A 19,722-nucleotide genomic window follows, 5' to 3' on the forward strand; every position below is an offset into this window, starting at 1 on the left:
ACCAACTGAGGCACCCAGGAGCCCCAGAAAATAAAATTTAAAAGAAGAGAAAAGCTTACACAGAGGAGGGGATCAAAACAAGGCAATATACATGAGCCAGAAGAGAAACACATTTACAGAAGAAAAAAAAAAAAAAAAACTTGAGAAAGCGTTTGCTAAAATCCCCCCTCACCTGGGGAAAAAACTCCAGGTAAAGCCAGCACAGATCTTGGCTCAAGAACTATAGTTCCCATTCCCTCTCTTTCTTTGTCTTTTTTTTTTTTTTTTTAGATCTTATTTATTTATTCATGAGAGACAGAGAGGCAGAGACACAGGCAGAGGGAGAAGCGGACTTCAGGGAGGGAGCCCGACGTGGCACTCGATCCGGGACTCCATCCGGACTCGACTCGGGACTCCAGGGTCGCGCCCTGGGCCGAAGGCAGGTGCCCAACTGCTGAGCCACCCAGGCGTCCCCCTTTTTCCCAGTCTTATGAAATTCCTATTTTCCAGTGAAAAAACTGACGCTCAGAGCGATTACACCTTTTTATTCACCCCCCCCCCCCCACACACACACACACAGATAAATCTTTTAGAGCCACACTAGGAGATAAGGTTTCAAAAGAAAATATCTGGGAGCATTACGTAAATCAATGGCATATCTTTCACCTTGTGACTGAAAATACAAGGTATTATTATTATTTTAATTTTTGTTGAGAGGCGAAAATTTTAGCAATACGTCAGACAGCACTGAAAGAGGATGGGGGAGTAGGTTTCAGGACACAAAACTTCCCAGCTTAACTGTGTTGCCGAGAGGGAGATCTTCACCGTTTACCCCGAGCCCGGCTGGGCGACTTCCCTCCCGGTAGTTAATTATCCTTGTTCCCAGGGGGAAGTGCAAAACAAAGGAAGGGGTGAGTGGTCTAAGGACCCGAGCTCCCCCCACTCCTCAAGGCACCAACCGCAGCAGCCGGGTGGATGAGAAAGGCTGGAGGTGCGCTTCCAGGCATTTTGTTGGGGGGGGCCCAGGATTTAAACTAATTCTTCAGGAAGTTCCTTTTACTGTTATTTGCTAAAGGTGGGTGTGCAGGGGGCACCTGGGTGGCTCAGCGGTTGAGCCTCTGCCTTCAGCTCAGGGCGTGACCCCGGGGTCCCGGGATGGAGTCCCACATCCGGCTCCCTGCATGGAGCCTGCTTCCTCCTCTGCCTGTGTCTCTGCCTGTGTGTGTGTGTGTGTGTGTGTGCGCGCGCGCGCGCGCCTCTCATGAATAAATAAAATCTTTAAAAAGTAAACAAATAAAGGTGAGCGTCCAGATAGCCTGACCAGTCTCATTCACCTTTGAGTTTCTATTCGACATGTTGAGTCCGAGCTAAGGACGCCGCCCTTCTGGGCCACATCCCGAGGCTTGGGCGAGAGGCGGGAAAGCAGCCGGGGTAGGCCGAGCTCACAGGATCGGGCTTTTCCACAGTACGGGACGTGGACGAGCAGCGGTGGCAGCCTGGTCACACGCCGCTCGGTGACCTTGGGAGACACTCTGGGCACCGTCCCTAAGCGCGAGGGTCTTAGCTCCAGTCTAACCGTTTTCCGGGATGAAGTAATTCATGAATTCAGCTACTATCTAAACCTCATTTGGAGCAAAAGGGCCGTATCGTGTTTGGGAGGGACGACAGTGTAATATGAAAGAGACGAGGGGGAGGCGACTGAGGGTAACTCGGAAGTCAGCCCCGCGTGAACGGACACCCGAGGAAGACCCGGGCCGCGGGCCGGGGAGGCCGGAGCGCCACGACGTGCGTCGCCGCCGCGCGAGCTGCACCACCTGAGCGCGCTCCCAGCGACCGCGATTCTCGTTGCGTTTGTAGCCGCAACGTCACGACCTCCTCCGCTTCTCATTGGACGAGCCCATTCAATCATGTGACTTCGGCGTAGCGTATAAATACAGGCGAGGAGAAGGCGGTGGTCCGCCATTTCGTGGACGCCAGGTCAGCGAGAGCATCTGCGGGAGCCGGGCGGGAGGGGAGCGGGAAGCGGGAAGCCCCATCCGAAAGTTTGTGGATTTGAGCGTCCGCTTTCTAACCCAAGATCTCGGTAAGCGACTGGCGACTGAAGGAGTGTAGGGGGAAATGGCATTTCAGAGTCGCGCGGTGGCACCGGGCCCAATGGCGGCGCCAGATTGAGACAAAGAGACGCCGCCGCCATTTTGTGACGTTCAGCATGGGGCGGTGGCGGGGGCCCTTGGCCCCTGAGAGAACGTATCTCGGCCTCGAAGTGGAGGTGTTAATAATTTTTCCGGGTCGGGGGGTGAATTGAGAAGTGGGATTACCCGAAAATTGAGGGGGGGAAGCCTCTTGCCGAATTGTACTCCGGGCCGCGGCCTTTCAATTTATGGCGCCTTTTTACCGCCCTCCCCCCACCCCTCCCACGGTTTCTTTGAAAGCTTCAGAAATTATTTTTTCAGTCATTGATCGAGATCGGACCTTTCGATTCATATTACGTGGTTTTTGTAGTCGTCTGTATTTTAATCTGATTTTAAGTTTTTACGCATCGATTTTTTTTTTTAACCGAAGGATCTTCCTTGAGTAGCATTGTTCTTGTAGCAGCTTCCCGTTGGTAGTTAACTCTGAAACTGCTTACGGCTAAGTTTTTAAAAAACCTATCTCCCGCGATGATTTGGCCTCAGAACTTCTGAGTACAGGGTGGGGTCATGCCGATAGGATGTGTCGAGACTAGATTATTTTAGTTGAGTAAGCCCTGAGTGAGAAGAACGTGCTGTTTATGAGGAGCCCTTCAGCCGAGTTACTGGATTGGCTGTTCATTGGGATTGAAATTGGTCTACAAGTTGATTAGATCATCCGACTTTAAGATTATCGAATTAAGCCCCCGAAGTGCAGTAAATACGTGCACTAAGAACCCCACTCCCATCCCCCGTGAAATGAACAGGAGTTTCCTTTAGTAAAGAGTGCGACTCCGTGGTATTTAGTACATTCCCAGTGCTATGTAACCATCCTGTCTAGTTCCAAAACATTTTTGTTACTCCCTGTCCTGTGGAGACCTGTACCCGTTAGGCGGCTGTTCCCCATTTCCCCTGCTCTCCCCTGGGAACCAATACTCTGTCTTTGGGTTTACCTGTCGGATATTTCATATAGGTAGATTATTGATATGAGTGCTAATCTAGAATGTTTCAGTACTCATGTTTGAAGCATTTATCAGCACTTTATTCTGAATAATATTCCATTGTATGGGTAGTATATTTTGCTTGTCCAGTTTTTCATTTCGCTACTGAGAATAGTGCTGCGGTGAGGTACATTTTTCTAAAAAAAAAAAAAAAAAAAAACCTAATATTTGCCTGCTTGAGCAAAAAGTTAAGTTTTTGCTTATGGAGACCTATTAGTACCACTTCCCAAGCGACTCTGCCTTAACAACTTTCTGGTTTTGAGCATTCTCCTTTGTTTCTTGTGTCTCCAGGATTTGCTTCTGAGCAAGTTACCTTACTTTTCTAAGTGATTTTTTTTTTTTTTTTGAGATTAATTGTAGTACTAGATAAAGTCCCTAATTCAGTGCCCAGATCATAGTAAATGGTCCCAGAGTGTCTCCCCTCCCTTAGCTTTTCAGGGAGGCATTTTTTTTTTCCTTGATGTAATTTGTGGATATCAGTGTAGATTAGAGAAATGGGTGGTTTGAGGGTAGTACTTGTTTCATCATTATTTCTTAAGGATCTATATTTCACTGCGTAGATTATTGGCATAAATGATTAATGTTTGGGCTATTTTTATGTTACAGAAATGCATCGTGATTCCTGTCCATTGGACTGCAAGGTTTATGTAGGTAATCTTGGAAACAATGGTAACAAGACTGAATTGGAACGAGCTTTTGGCTATTATGGACCACTCCGAAGTGTGTGGGTTGCTAGAAACCCTCCCGGCTTTGCTTTTGTTGAATTTGAAGATCCCCGAGATGCAGCGGATGCTGTCCGAGAGCTAGATGGGAGGTAATTTGATGACTAATTTATACTGATAAATAATGTGGCTTGTGTTTTTAATGTATAAAGTTCTTAGGATTTGTGGCTTTTAGATGGGTGCTTGCCTGTCTGAAGTTTGTTGTTAGAGACATAAGTCTTTGCTGTAATGAAAAAGCACAAGTTTTATTCAGGTGACCAGTGAGGTTTAATGGTCAATTTTTGGTGGGTGGGTTTTTGTATCCAAAATGTGATTAAAGCATTTTAATCTATACTTTCCACATGGTGTCCTTTTGAATTTTCTCTGAAACCACTGGAAATCAGATATTCAAATAATAATGACCACAAACTTGGCAGCCGGGTGGCTCAGCGGTTTAGCGCCACCTCCAGCCCAGGGCCTGATAAAGGAGACCCAGGATCAAGTCCCACATCAGGCTCCCTGCAGGGAGCCTGCTTCTCTCTCTGTCTGTGTCTCATGAATAAATAATAAATAAATAAATAAATAAATAAATAAATAAATAAATAAATAAATAAATAAATAAATAAATAAATAAATAAATAAAATCTTTTTTAAAATGGCCACAAACTGACGGTTGTAGGTGGATGGTTACATTGGGGTTTATTATAACTTCTTTAATAAATGTGTTTGAAATACTTAGGAAGTGTGGAATATGTAGCTATTTCATTTTGTGTCCTATTACTGGCTGATGAGTAGCTCTTAGAGGAACCAGGTTCCTGCCCTTATCCCCCTTCTTCCTGGTTTTTGAAAAACATTGGATTTCATGAGACCAAGGGATATGGTGGATCTTAATCTTTAAGATCCAAAAAGTTAAGGGGTTTAGGGTTGGCTTTAAAATTGTATGAAAGGTCATTTATCCAGGCAGGGCAGATCATAGAGACCCATTTTTCCAGGACTCCCACCTTTTTCCAATCACTGTCCAAATAATAGTGGTTTATCTAAACAGATGTGTAACAATGAAGAGGTGAGGGAGAACTTTTCCAACTATTCTCAGCTGTAGTTTCCTGTCAATTATTGTGGCCGTTGAAAGGAGATGGTGATGTAAAATGGCCATAATGCTTTGGTTCCCTGCTGTTGCTTGGAGAGAGGGGTTGTGGCGAGAGGAGAAAGACAAGCAAATACAGTTTAAGATCAATAAAAAAGTGGTGGGATCACGAAGTCCCAGCAGGATATACAGATGAGCTAGTTCTTGGAGTCCAGGGGTTTTCACACTTGAAATGTTGACAACACTGAATTCTGATTAAGACTAACAAAGCGGGATCCCTGGGTGGCGCAGCGGTTTGGCGCCTGCCTTTGGCCCAGGGCGCGATCCTGGAGACCCGGGATCGAATCCCATGTCGGGCTCCCGGTGCATGGAGCTTGCTTCTCCCTCTGCCTATGTCTCTCCCTCCCTCTCTCTCTGTGTGTGACTATCATAAATAAATAAAAATTAAAAAAGACTAACAAAGCATTAAAATGTAAAGAAGTTTTTCTTTATTAGGAATACTTGTTTTGCTGTTAGGATTTTATAGACATTCAGATGTGTACTTTGCAAAGATGCTATAAGTAGAAACACTTTTTGCTTTAATACACATTTCTTAGTCTGGCTCTTTTAAGTTTAATATTTCTTTTATTCTTAGAACACTGTGTGGCTGCCGAGTAAGAGTGGAACTCTCCAATGGTGAAAAGAGAAGTCGAAATCGTGGCCCACCTCCTTCTTGGGGTCGTCGCCCTCGAGATGATTATCGGAGAAGGAGTCCTCCACCTCGGCGCAGGTACTTGAGAGCGTGCTTAGAGGTATTGGTCTAATGGAGTAGCTAATGGGAGCAGGTATTTCTCTTAAAGTTTGTTGGTGGGTTTTAAACTTTGAAGATTGGAGATTTTTACGAAACATTTGCTGGGTGTAGTTTGGGGTATGTGAGTTGTGCTGAGTGTTGGCTTTTGTCTTTAGGTCACTGTTCATGTTGGTAGTCAGTAACTTCTATCTTGGATCTATCTTCTAGTTCATCTTCTAGTTGCATCTTTCCAAGTCTTCCCTTATACTTCAATTAGGCCTTTTTCCATTTCTTGACTCCATAATGACAAACATTACATTCAACTAGCTCTTCACAAAAATGTGTTTTCTACTATTAGCACGATTGTAGTATTTATCAAGCAGGCAGCTGTTGTAATGTTACAACTGGTAAAGTAGAAATCATTCTGAAACTAAAGTCACTGACCGATAAAGGGGGCTACAGAAGTAATCCCAGTCATCTGTTCTTCAAACCCAAATAGGAGAGATTTCAGTTTTTTTGTAATTGAAAATGGCATCATTCTTGGACCAGGCAGTATTGTCTGGATGCTAACTCCACATCTCCTCAAACCTCCAAAATAGTTTCTATAAGGACTGAATTTACCTCTTACAGGTGAGTGAAGTCCTTCTAGGAGATAGGAGTTCAAAATCTTGCCCCTTTTGCTATTTTGAAAAACAAAACAACACACTGTTGCCCATCATAATAAAGAGTATTTGTTAGCTAAATAGATGGTTGTACTGATGGCTTGTTTTTCATTTTTTTTTTGTGCTTTTTGGTCCATCTATTAATAAAAATGAACCCCGTTACAGAGTCACCATCATGTCTCTTCTCACCACCCTCTGAGTCTGCATTAGCCAGTCAACTAGCCCTTTCAGCGTCATGTGACCAGCGCGCCCCATTCAGCTTGGCTGGTGTCGTTTCACATGACCCAGGCATGGCCAGTCGTCAGGTTGCACCGCCCTTTGGTTCCCGAGCATGCTGTTTTCTCTCAGCCTTCTCTCCAACCTTAACCAAATCGGCAGCAGCCACCTCGACCGCCCACACATTCCTGGCCAATCAGCTCAGCTGTTTATTTACCAAATGTCTTCACAACAACTACAGCAGCAGCCTTCGGCTAACAAAAAAGCAGGAAAAATCCACAACACCCCCTTCGCCAACCAACTAAATCCAACGCAACATCTGGCAAAACCTTTTCAGCAAATTCTTCCTGGCCGTCAGTCCGGCAGCCTCACCTCACCATTTCTAGCTTGTTGAAACCCAAAACTAGTAAGTTTTTCCTGCTTATACAGTTTACTGCTGGTTAAAATAAGGAGTAAGCGGCTTAAAGTAATTCTTTTTTCTGGATCAAAGGCTGGCTGTGCATAATTGAATGGTAACGTACATATATATTGCTTGAATAAAACTTTTAAGGGTGATAGGGAACTCATAATGTAACTAGACCTTCAAGTGAAACTTATTTGCATGTGTGAGATGCCAAACTAAAAATTTTAATAACTCTAACAGATTTAGCTTTCCTTTCTAGCAAAAATTTGTTGAATCCTATCACCTTTAAATGGTTTTACTAACAGTTTTCAAAATTTAAATTTTGGGGGTAAAGTGGGCCAAGCTAAGGTAATTTTTATGAGCCTAAACACACTCTTAAATGTGACGATCACAAATGCAGTTCTAATGTAGCACTTAATGGCATCAGTATTTACACCTAGCGCGTTTTCACAAAATTACACTATCCACCTGGTACCTAAGTCTTGTCATGGACTTATAGGTTTGCATGGGTTCCAAATACTGGTTATGGTACTGTTTTTGGAACTACTTGTGGGACTATATTTTGGTGTGGTGTTTGGGTAGTGAAGTTAGTTTGACATGAAGTTTTGCATTGGACAGATCTGCTGTGAAGCATTCTTTGTTAAAGTGAGTCCATGGTTGGAATACCTGCTTTTCACTTGAGCTTTTGGTTCCTTAATCCTTCTGTGCCTTTTTTCTTTTCTGTTTTTTTTCCTGTTTGTTTTTTTTTTTTAATTTTGTTTTGTTTTGTTTTTTTTGGACGATGGGTGCCAGTTCTTCGGCACGTTCACTGGGCCCAACAGTGAGATTGAAAAGTTGGGAAATGCCTCACGCCATAAATACTAATTGACAATTAGCCTAATTTTCCTGTTTCTGCTTTTAGATCTCCAAGACGGAGAAGCTTCTCCCGCAGCCGGAGCAGGTAAATAGCTCCTTTTTTTTTTTTTTTTTTTTTGGCCGTGTTCTCAGAAGTGGCAGCATTTCCTGTTCTTAAACTGTTTTCTAAATGGCGTGGTTAGTGGTAAAAAAAAAAAAAAACTTCAACTTTAGTAATGAATCAAGTGGTCTACAGAGTGAGCCAGTGTTGTAGGAATGAGCCAACTTTTAGTTTTTGAAGAGTTCTTTAGAGATGTTTGTTGTGTATAATTCTAAGTGGGTCCTATTTTTCTTCTGGTTTTAGGTCCCTTTCTAGAGATAGGAGGAGAGAGAGATCACTGTCCCGGGAGAGAAATCACAAGCCGTCCCGATCCTTCTCTAGGTCTCGTAGGTAAGACCTTGAGTGACTTAGACTGTTTATAAACTATTAAAAACAGGAATTGGTTATCTTAAACCATTTTGATTATTTTTATTATTTTTCAAAAACATAAAAGTCTGATACAGTTGTATTACTGAGTTATGTATGAAACTTTCCTTTTTTTTTTTTTTAGCCGATCTAGGTCAAATGAAAGGAAGTAGAAGACCAGATTACAAGAGGAGTGGTGTACAGGAAATAACTTCATTTGACAGGAGTATGTACAGAAAATTCAAGTTTTGTTTGAGACTTCATAAGCTTGGTGCATTTTTAAGATGTTTTAGCTGTTCACATTTGTTTGTCTCTTGGAACAGTGACACATAAAGATGTATTTCTCTATGATTTGAATGGATCATATGAGGCATGTAATACCAAGAATTGTTACTTTACAATGTTCCCTTAAGCAAAATTGAATTTGTTTTGAAGTTCAGTCTTACATTGACTGATAATAAACCTCTAACTCTGCCCAGCTAAAGCTTGACATTTAATATTGTGAAAACAAAGCCGGCAGAAATTGAAAGAAGAGTCTCTCACATAGCTGGGCTATATTCTGCAGCTGGAGTTGGAAGAAGCAGTCTTTAAAAGCTGGTATGAGCACAAGCCAGCAGCTAAAAATTTAAGCTGCACTGTTAAGCTAGATTAGAGGTTTAAAGAAAAACTAGTTTTCATACTGGGCAGGCGTCCAGTTGGTGTAGAATTGGAAGTTTCAAGAAAGTTAGTTTACCTTTGCTTTTTAGGTCATAAGTTTCTTATGTGATTGCTGTATGTGAACACACAGCTCTTTGTAACATTCTCTATTTGGTGATTTGAAACTACTCAAGATACCAGTGTCCTGCCAGTTTAAGGGTACATTGTAGAGCTGAACTTTGAGTTACTGTGCAAGATTTTTTTCATGCTGTCATTTGTAATATGTTTGTGAAAATCCTTGGGATTAAAGTTTTGGTTACAAATTGTTGTTTAACCTGAAAGCCTATTTTTCCTTGCAAAACTAAAATCTGTGAGCTTGGTATCAAGTCCAGGTATAACATTCCTATTGGAAGCCATACTTATATTTTCTTGTAAAGTGCTTTTGAATTAATAAAATATTAGCATAATTGTGTAATAGTCAAACCCACTATTACCATAGTTCTTGTCCCACGGAAATCAGTTGGTTACACAGATCTTAGAAGAAACACAATTGAGGCTGAAGGGAATTTTTGGTTGTCACCTAAGTGACTATTCATACTTAACCATATTTTAGGAGTAGGAGCCAGTTCAAAGACCATGATACTCTGTGACCAACATTTTTAAAGTAGAGCAACCCTGGTACATTATAACTGAAAGTGACCCATTAAAAACTTTTATCATTAGCATGAGACTTTTCCACAAAGCTTTAAAAATTGCTTCCATTTTATATAATTTGAGGTGTTGCATGGGAATTCTAAATTGATCCATCATGATGTAAAATTCACTATATGGTTCAAATGTAACAGTGCAGAATTGAACATGGAGGCATGCATAACCTTCCTCTTAGAAATCCAGAGGAGTTGTAATTTCAAATTCTTGTGCAATTAGATTAAATCATAATGCAACAGTCTTGTGGCTTAGTTTCCTTAAATGTTGCTACTTAAAGGTAGTTTTGGATTATGCTGTACTAAGTTTCTTTAATATGAAAGATAAGTCATTGCATTGAGTTCAGTCTATAAAGATTTCTAAGGTGTAGGTCCTAAAGAAATTATTTCCAGTGGTCCTTCTTAACCTTTCATGCAGATACCAACAAAGGAGAGTCATTGGTGTCACAAAGTAGAATTATCAGGTTCAATATGAGTGAGCCTTTGAGAAGACAAATTTATTTAAAGACTGTTGATGTCCTGGGAGCTCTGGCTTTTTGGGCCTTTTTGCTTTTTGGTGTTCTCTCATAGCCTAAAACTATTCTTGTTCAGAACAAGGCTAAGAGGTCATGGGAGTAATATGCTATATACATAATCCTACTGTTCTTATAAATGGACATTCATATGAGTGTTTCTGCCAGTATACAACTTGCAGAGTCTTTAAGTTGAAAGGGTTTCTGTAAAAAGATTAGTAGGTTATGGGTATAATGTGGCTTTATGTAGAATTTAAGATAAAGTTGACCTCAGGGAGTTATTCTGAATTACATGCCAAATTTATAATCACTTTAGTAACCAGAAGCCCTAGCAGATTTTTATGGCTTGTAAAAAAAAGAAAGCTAGAAACTACTAAAATCTTGCACTGCACATTTAGTTTGTGGCTATTAAAAGTTGTGGCTACTGCAGTTTCTAAATTTGTTTCATTAGCCACCTGTCCCTGGATCTCTGAGTTGAGCAGAATACTGAAAGGTCAGTCAAAAACCTGTAGTGTAGTGACTACAGGTGTTCACTAGAGGTCACTATTAATGCTGGCTGATAATTTTAAGAAAACCGGATTACAGTTTCTGTGCTTTTCCAGAGTAATTCTCTGGTTCTCACTTCATTGTGGGTTACTTCTGACCTTCGTGTCTTAAGCAGAAAGGTTAAGATAAATTAGGGAAAATTATCTACTGTTTATATACTTTCACAGTTCAGTAGATAGCATCTCCCCTTTTAGACTAGGCCATATCTGGATGGGAAGTCCTGAATCCTTATTATAGAGTTAATATGGTTCATATTAGTACAGTGCTTCTTGATCAGGAATGGTATTGATCAAAAAGTTTTTCAAAATATACACAGCCTGATTCCAGGCCTGTGTACCTTAAAAAAAAAAGTTATCAAGCACTGTTCTTTGAAGTTCTTTGGAAGAGTTCTAGGTGATAAACATCCCTGATTAAATAAGACCACTGGTTTAGTACTTTGTTTTAATTTGCTTTTATTTTCAGTCTTGAACATGATTTAGTTGTCAGATCTAGTTGATGGTAATGTCTTCCAGTTATGTATTTTTGTACTAGACTGTTGCCTTCTGGGTTTTTTTCTTGAGAACGTGGAAGATTTTTATAATTAAAGTAGCTGAAGAAAAACTGGGTTGGAGTATATTTCTATCAATCTGGTAGTGTTAATCAGTTTTCTATGCCCACACAAATGTTCTTCATCTTATGCTAAAGATTCTTTGGAATAATTCAAAGGAATTCAGCTATGCAGCACACTTGTGAGGTTCTGAGGAGATAATTGAAAATTTCTTTTGATAAACCTAATATAACTGGTTGATTTTCGTTTTTTGCTTTATTGGGATTGCAGAAAATCAGGATAATATTAAGATTCATTTAGTATTCTATTTCCTTCAGGTTATTTAGAACACATGACAACAGCCAAAACATTTCCCAGAATAACATGAAATACATGTATGTAGCACTAGAACTTTATGTAGGTCACAGAAAATAGAAGAAAAACTAAACATTGAGTAGTTAACAGGTATGTATTTAGTCTTGAAGTGAAACTTTCTGGAAACATTGTTACTTTCCTAGTCATTTGGAAAGGGCCAGATATGGAGAATATTTATTTACAGAGCAAAATTTGAGCTTTCCAGAAAAATCTGTATGTGTGACATTCCCTGCTTTCTATTTAATATTTAAGTAATCTCTACACCCAACGTGAGGCCTCTCAACCTGGAGTCCGCTGGCATGCTCTACCCACTGAGCCAGCCAGGTGCACCTGATTTTCCCTGCTTTACAAGTTCTATTCACTTGGAAATGGCACCTTTGTTTTTACGTTATGTATCTCAATTCACATTTCATATGGGGCTAGTTAGGGTCCTTTAGGGGGTGATTTTTACTGAACCTGCCCCAAAACTGCAAAGCCAAAGGGGAAAGTTGCTTAATGCTACCCTTTTTTTGGGTGTTAACTATTTGTATTGATCATTTCAAAAAGGGAATGGAAACGATTACTATAAGAAACTAAGTTAAAAACAGCTTTTTAAAAGTTCTTGAAAGAATTTTCAAAACTAATTCTAATTTCTTTTAAGCACCTGGTAACTCTTACTCCAGCTGGCTCTCTGCCACCAGAATTTCTTTATAGTTTAAGTAAAAAACCATATTAAGTTTCACTGAGTGGGCTTTACAAATAAGCATTTAAGTAAGTTGGAATGTTAATCTGTCATTTGTCACTTTCTCACATGGGTAGTTCATGACACACGGACTTAGTGGAATGAGGTACAGGGATGCACATCACCAGCTTGGTATCTAGAAAATGTAATATTTTGAGTTGAAGTTCAGGACATTGAAACCTAAACCTCACTACTTTCTTCATGTTCCATCCATTTTAGGTTAGGGTTATTTAAGTGGTGTTAGATGTAGGGCTTTACATCCCATCAGAAAGATTCTTGGACCTGCCTCTGGCCAAGTTATCTCCAGGTCTTGGGATCCAGCCCCACCGCAGGCTCCCTGCTCAGCTGGGATCTGCTTCTCCCTCTGCCTCCCGCCCCCCCCCCCCCCCCCCAGCTGTGTGCTCACTCAAAAATTATTTATGATTTAGACCAAGCTAATAGGGGCAGAGGGAGAATCTGATTTCACACAGCACAGAGCCGGACCCCAAGATGTGGACTCCACCTGAAATCTGTCACTCAACCCTGAGCCACACAAGTGCCCTTCATAAAATTGTTTTACAAAGTACTGTAATTAGAGAAGTTGAGAGAGCAGTTGAGTGTGTCACCACACTATAAGGGCTTGGAGGTAAAGCTATGAAGGATTCCTCAAGAATTGGGAGTGGTTGCAGTTGGGATTTTTTTTTTTTAACTTCAGTTGTACACCAAATAAGTAGGTGTGGGATAACTTGTCTGGCATTAGCCCTGGCAGGACTCCCAGAAGATGAATGTACCAGATGGCACTAACACCTGGCTCTTGGGTTCCTAGCTGTTTGAAGGGGACAAGAAATTTGGCTGGGCTGGCAGTCTTGCTTGGACTTGAGTTGGCAGTGGTATAGAACTGTCTATCTGATGTGAAACTGGCTCCCAGGAGTGAGCTTAGGAGGAGAAGCCTTCTCTTTTGTGAGAAGTCGATGGACGCTGATCATTGGAGGCTAGAACTGAAGCTTTGACAGAAGCTGCCTTTTGGAGTGCTGAAAGCTTCAGTGAAGACAGTTGGAGTGGTTAGGAAAGGAAGTTGTCTTTGAGCACCACTCTGCCAAACATTGCAGGGCCTTTTTTCTTATGTGATGTTTAACCACTTGAGAGGTGAATAAACACTGTTAGGGCAGACACATCCTACTAAAACAAGTAGTGTATTCATAACCCAGGCCAGCCTGGACTCCAAAAGCCTTGTTTTCTGTTTACTATGCTTCAGCTTTCTCAACCCCATCCAAGATGCTATTTTCGTTGTCATTAAATGATTATCAGGATTTGGGGCCTTTTAATTTTTGTTAAGAATTTTTAATTTTCGTTTTTAAAGTAGGTTCTGGGCAACCCTGGGTGGCTCGGCAGTTTAGGGCCACCGTTAGCCGTGCTGTGATCTGGAGACCCAGGATTGAGTCCCATGTCAGGCTCCGTGGAGGGAGCCTGTATCTCCCTTTGCCTGTGTGTCTGCCTCTCTGTGTGTCTCATGAATAAATAAAATCTTTTAAAAAAAAGAAAAAAGTAGGTTCTTTACCCAACGTGGGGCTTGAACTTAGAATCTCCAGCCTTTTTAGAGGAATTTGTTAAAGTGTTTTTCTAGAAAATTAGGTATGTGTGATGAGCAAGTATTTGACTGCTAGAAATGGTAACCACATGTCCCGTTTCTTCATTTTTCCACACCTGGAGGTCTATATACTAAACAGTACATGCTGTCATCTAGGCAGGTACCACCAGCAGTAAGGTAAGACATTTCTTGGCAAAGGTCAGTGTTGTCAGTAGAAGACAAAACTGTGCTATTGTGGATGGGTTGACATTCTGTATCTGTGTTTATTTTTAACCTTGTGAACATGCTTTGGCTACTCCAGTCTCCTGGTCTTAACATCACTAATTTTAACACAGGAATGTGAGCAACATTGGTGAGTATGGCATTTTAGACAAGGACCAGTAAACTTTGTGGGGGTTTTAGCGAGTTATTAATAGAGTAAAATGCACAATTCTTTTTTTTTTTTTTTTTTTTTTTAATGGGGTCTTACAGGGAGTTCTGTAGAAGAATTCTGTGGCTAGACAAGGCTGTTGTAAGCTCATGAGAGCACCTTTTCTGGTTTGAAGACCAGGTGGCTCAAGTTAGGAGCCTATCCTGCAACTCCTGTTAGTTGCTTGGGAAACAAAGCAGGTATATGTGAGTGATCACTTAGGTTTTGACAGGACTTGCTGATTAAAGCTGTTCATCCCCCAGGAGCTGCAGTCTATTGACCTGGAAGAATGCTCCATTCCTTTCCTCAGATGATTTTGATGAATTCTTAGTAGGTGGATGAAAGGAAAGGTTTTTACGTACTCTTCACATGTGTCATCCAAGACTGGTTCCTGAACCAGGGTCAACTTTTTGGATTGGATAGCAGTCGACAGGAAGAAAATGATTAGTGTTAGTTATAGGGGGAATGTGATCATCTTGCTTTATTGAGGGGGAAATCGAAGTACAGAGAAGGCTAGGCAAGTTGAACTAGAATGATGTAACTCAGGTTGCAGGGCCAGGTGTTGGTTCACAGGAAGGGGTCTTAGCATCCCTAGTCCTGGTCCTGTGTGGAAGTGAGAAGGTGGATTTGCCTGAGGTCACAAGGATCCTTTTGGCAGTATGGATATGAGGACTGCTGCAACAGCTGGCTGGTTTTAGGGAGCAGTGTGATGTTAAGGTCTTCAAGGTTCTTGAAGCTAGTAGCCAGGGTCTTAATCCTGGCTTCCTTGCCTCTAGCTCGTGATTTCAGATGAGCTACATCATCCCTAAGGTTTCATTTTCTCATCTGTAAAACAGGGCTAGCAACAGAAAACACTTCCTGTTAATACCTTGAGACTAGTAATGCAATGTTAATGTGGTAGGCTCACACTTGGATGCAGTAAATACTCAAGGAATGGCTTTTAAGTGAAATTGATTCCTTTTGGTGCCAGGCAGGCAAGAGTGCCCCCCAATTCAAAAATAAAAGCAAAGCAGTTTTATAGAGTATGTATTTTTGTATGAAAGTGTCCTGTATGACTGTTAGAAGCCATAAGAAGTCAGATGCTTGAACCTGCTTGAAGCCATTTCACACTTGTCCTACAGGAATTAAGAATGAAGGGACATGTAGATACCAGGATAAAAACTAGAGCCAGGAAGTGATAATAGATCAGACTTAACTTGAATATGGTGAGAGGGGGAAGTCACCTTAGTTGAAGTAGCAAAAACGTGCCAAGACAACAGGCTGCTGAACTGGAGAAAGAGGAAGTACAGTGTTCTCACAGATACGCTGGGCCTGAACAATGATGTCAAAAATAACTTCCCTATTAGAAGACATGGAGCCGGAGGAAGGGAGTAAATGAGTGTCTAACACGTGGGGTTATGAGGTTTTAAGTGAATTAATACATGAAATGTGTTCTAAACAGTTCCTGGCACTGAAATAACTATTAAATAGTACATATCCTTTGATAGAAGGAATAAATGGCTTAGGAAAAATTGAGCAGTTTGAACACACAGGGCATTCAGTTATTTCTAGACAATGTCTTTATTTAATCATTCTTTCTATAAGGGCCTTATGGGAGCACTTTTAATACTGCATACCTGCAGTTAGCTCAGTCCCACAGATCTGGGCAATCCTTTGTGTGCCAGACATCTAGTATGCCTGTCCCCATACTCTAAAGCTGGTTATGTTCCATGGCTGGTGTGATCGGCATAAAAGCATCAATTCCCCCCAAATCCACTAGGAGGCAGTACTGGGTCAAATTCTTTGCCTGAGGTCACACATTTACTGCTTAGAATTAGGTCTCCACTGGGACATCTGGGTGGCTCCGTGGTTGAGCATCTGCCTTTGGCTCAGGTCGTGATCCCCGGGCCCTAGGATCGAGTCCCACATCGGGCTCCCTACAGGGAGCCTGCTTCCCCATCTGCCTATGTCTCTGCGTCTCTGTGTCTCTCATGAATAAATCAAATCTTTGTTAAAAAACAAATTAGGTCTCCATGGACTCCAAAGTCCCTTCCACTGTAACAATATTGACCATAATAAAGATAATAGAATAGTTAACATCTTTGAACTCGTGTGTCAGCATTTTGCTAAGTGTTTTTAGATAGACCTACCACCAGCTCCCTTAAACCTCCTCACTTGAGGGAGGTGCTGCTGTCTCATTCATAAAAGCAAAAGGAGGAAGTTTCAAGGTTGTATGTGGATTGACAAGTTTAAGACCCTATGAATCAGTTCAGGGTTTAGAATGGGAAGTTAGTGGAAAGTCAGCTAGAGGAGAGTTTAGAGGTTATCAGGGATGGTGATTTTCAAAGTTGAAAACTAGCCAAACCTATTTTGGGGATGAGGTCTGAGGAAATACATAAAACAATTTAAATGGCATTACTATAAGAAGTAAGTTCTAGGGATGCCTGGGTGGCTCAGTGGTTGGTCCCCAGGGTCCTGGGATCAAGTTCCACATCGGGCTCCCTGCATGGGGAACCTGCTTCTGCCTCTGTGTCTCTCATGAATAAAAAAGCTAATTTCTAGTAGATAATAATAGCTCATAAAGTTAGGAAAAATGTTTGATGAATGCAGCCTTAGATTGACCTTCAACCCAATTTTTCCCTTATTTTCTTTGTAGAGAAGTAAATGCAAATGGTTACATTCTTTAATGCCTCATGTTGCAGTTCCAGAAGTGACAGGATAGGAAGGTCTACACTAACATAACCTAAGAACCCAGATTTAATACGCATATTATTGAATGGGTTATTATGTTTAAAAAAGTAAGTTGTTTAACATGTATATATTTTAAACACACGTCCGCGACTCCTGCAGCACAGCTGAGGCTTCCTTGTGCACCCACAGCCTGACTCTGCAGATGAAGAGCCCCAAGAGAAGGTTTGGGGGAGCACTGGTCACTCCGATTCCCTCACTCAGCCTCCTGACACGTGGCCCAGGGCTCCTCCGAGTGACCAGTCATGACGTCTTGTGTGGCAGGGTGCCGCAGCCTGGCTGTTGAACTCCTGCCCCAAGAGGGCCCTGGCCGCTAGCCCATCTCCCTGGCAGATAAGCCTCAGACGGAGAGCAAACAGTATGTGGCTCCAGGAGTCCCTGCAGATCTGATTCAGCCGTGGTTTGTGCCCCTGCCGGCCCCACGGCTGTCCCCTGCTCCTCTGTTCTTTTGTATCACTTCCCTTGCTGTGGCCAGATTGGAACCCTTTTTTTTTTTTCCTTTTTTTCCAAGCTTATATTTAGTACTCTAAACCCGACATGGGGTTCCAACCCACAACTCCAAGATCAAGAGCACCCATTCTTCTAACTGGGCCAGCCAGACACCCCCAGATTGGAAGTCTGGAGCAACAGGCAGACACCTGTGTGAGAATGGTGCCAGCTCTTTGAGGGAGGGTTTTTCGGGCCACGGAGGCCTTGTTGGCTCTGTTCCTCTGGGCGGCTCAGAGCACGGCCCCATCAGCCTTGGTTTCAGTATCAGGGTGGGGCAGCATGAAGGGTGGGGCACTGTGTTACCAGGGTGCAGACACCCTGGCAACAGGTGGTGGCTCGGAAGCTCGGGGGGAACAAGTGGGCAGCCTTCTGGGGTTTCAAAAACACCATTTATCAGTATTTGCCTTTTATTTATTTTTAAGATTTTATTTATGAGAGGCACAGAGGCAAAGACACAGGCAGAGGGAGAAGCAGCCTCCATGCTGGGAGCCCGACGTGGGACTCGATCCCAGGACTCCAGCATCACACCCTGGGCTGAAGGCAGGTGCTAAACCGCCAAACCACCGGGGATCTCAGTATTTGCCTTTTAAAAGAAGCAGTCTGCTTAGAAATGGCTGGACGTTTAGAGATTTAACTTGCTCTTTTTTTTTTTTTTTTCAGAAAAACATGCATATTAAATGATTATTAGGAGAGGGTTTCTTTTTATTTTTTTTAGAGAGGGAGAGAGGAAGGGGAGGGGCAGAGGGAGAGAATCTTCAGCAGGCTCCACACTCTGCGCAGACGGGGCATGACACTGGGCTTGGTCCCATGACCCTGAGATGATTTATGCTGAAATCAAGAGTTGGACACTAAACTGCCTGAGCCACCCAGGCGCCCCTTAGGAGATGTTTCTTATCACAGTATAGTTAACATTTTTGTTTGGAGAATGCAGTGTTAGTCCTGAAGAGAAGGAGAATACAATATGCAAGCAGTGTTTTTATGCAGAAGCAAGTATTTTAGCGGTAAATTCCCACGCAGAAACCTTTGGTGGAGCATGAGGCTGTTGCTTAATCTGGTCTTAACAGGGAGCAGGGCTCCAGAAGTGGGTTTCCAGAGTGTCGCTCTGATGGAGAGGGCTTTTCACACAGGTTCTGTGGTCATGTTGCAGGAGAGGGAGAAGGTTCTGCTTTTCCCAGAGCTGGAGGTCTGACCTTGATAATACTGTCACACATTTGAACACCCACTCCTGGGGCGCGTCACCAGGGCCTCATGATGGCCAAACCTTTGACTGCGTGGGGAACCCAGTCTTTGCAGCTGAGAAGGGGAAGCCACAGGGCTTCCATTCCAGGCGTGTTGAGACAAAGCTGAGGTAACCACGTGTAAGCATCAACAAGTGTGCCTGGTGCAGAGGCTCCGAAAGTTGCCAAACTCAGCATTTTTCTTCACATCGGCTCTCTTCTGTCCTCTTTAATTACATTTAATTCAAAGGTAACCCATGACCATGGTAGAAAAATTAGAGAACACATATAAACAACAAAAAAAAAGTGAACCCAAAAGCTTCTGGTTTTTATAAGTTGGTTTTTTTTTTCTTTATTTTGTGTGCCTGGAGTGGGAAGTTTCTTCATTTGTGTTTAGAGAGGTGATAATCATGGCCCCACTTTGCAAATGAGGAAACTGAATTCCAGAAAAAGGAAGTGCTCTCCCCAAGGTCACGAAGATACAGGAAGGTTAAGCTGATTTTTGAAACTCCATGGGCTTCTGAGTCCAAGCCCAGCACTTGTGTGTCTGGACCAGGAGGGGCCTCGGAGGTGGCTCTCAGATACCTGTGCTCGAACTCTCATGTGTGAGGGGAGCTGTGTCCTTGACAACACATTTCCCTTGGGACCACTTGAGGCACTTAACATTCCCCACTGGAGACAAACTCCTGATTCTTGGCCCCTAGAGTCCCAGGAATGGGTGGGTTGTGAAAACCCAATTACGTGGGGTTTTTAGGCCTCCATTTTGCTTTCCCACGTTTTGCATTGTCCTCAGGCCTGCTAGCACGAAAGTGCTGTCCTGAGCTCCCTCACTTTATTATTTTTTAAAAAGATTTTATTTATTCATGAGAGACACAGAGAAGCAGAGACATAGGCAGAGGGAGAAGCAGGCTTGCTGGGGGGAGCCTGATGCCGGACTCCATCCCAGGACCTCGGGATCATGACCTGAGCCAAAGACGCTCAACCACTGAGCCACCCAGGTGCCCCTGTCT

At 42.5% G+C, this 19,722-nt stretch overlaps 1 protein-coding gene across 1 annotated transcript; it reads left to right on the plus strand.

Moving 5' to 3' along the window:
• The first annotated feature begins 1,914 nt into the window (after nt 1-1,914).
• SRSF3 (serine and arginine rich splicing factor 3) lies at nt 1,915-11,281 on the plus strand. Its single transcript, XM_025990829.2, has 6 exons — nt 1,915-2,062; nt 3,755-3,962; nt 5,568-5,702; nt 7,885-7,923; nt 8,182-8,268; nt 8,429-11,281. Exons 2-6 carry the CDS (start codon nt 3,757-3,759, stop codon nt 8,454-8,456), a joined length of 495 nt encoding a protein of 164 aa, XP_025846614.1. The 5' UTR covers nt 1,915-2,062; nt 3,755-3,756; the 3' UTR covers nt 8,457-11,281.
• The last annotated feature ends 8,441 nt before the right edge of the window (nt 11,282-19,722 follow it).

This window comes from Vulpes vulpes, chromosome 1, assembly GCF_048418805.1.
Source record: "Vulpes vulpes isolate BD-2025 chromosome 1, VulVul3, whole genome shotgun sequence".
Classification (NCBI taxonomy): domain Eukaryota; kingdom Metazoa; phylum Chordata; class Mammalia; order Carnivora; family Canidae; genus Vulpes; species Vulpes vulpes.

What these genes read in the sequence shown, in the direction of transcription:
- SRSF3 (XM_025990829.2), top strand. Translation starts at nt 3,757, where the DNA reads ATGCATCGTGATTCCTGTCCATTGGACTGCAAGGTTTATGTAGGTAAT. An exon ending in GTCCGAGAGCTAGATGGGAG is followed by an intron (nt 3,963 to 5,567) that starts GTAATTTGATGA and finishes TTTTATTCTTAG; the next exon opens with AACACTGTGTGGCTGCCGAG. An exon ending in TCCTTCTCTAGGTCTCGTAG is followed by an intron (nt 8,269 to 8,428) that starts GTAAGACCTTGA and finishes TTTTTTTTTTAG; the next exon opens with CCGATCTAGGTCAAATGAAA.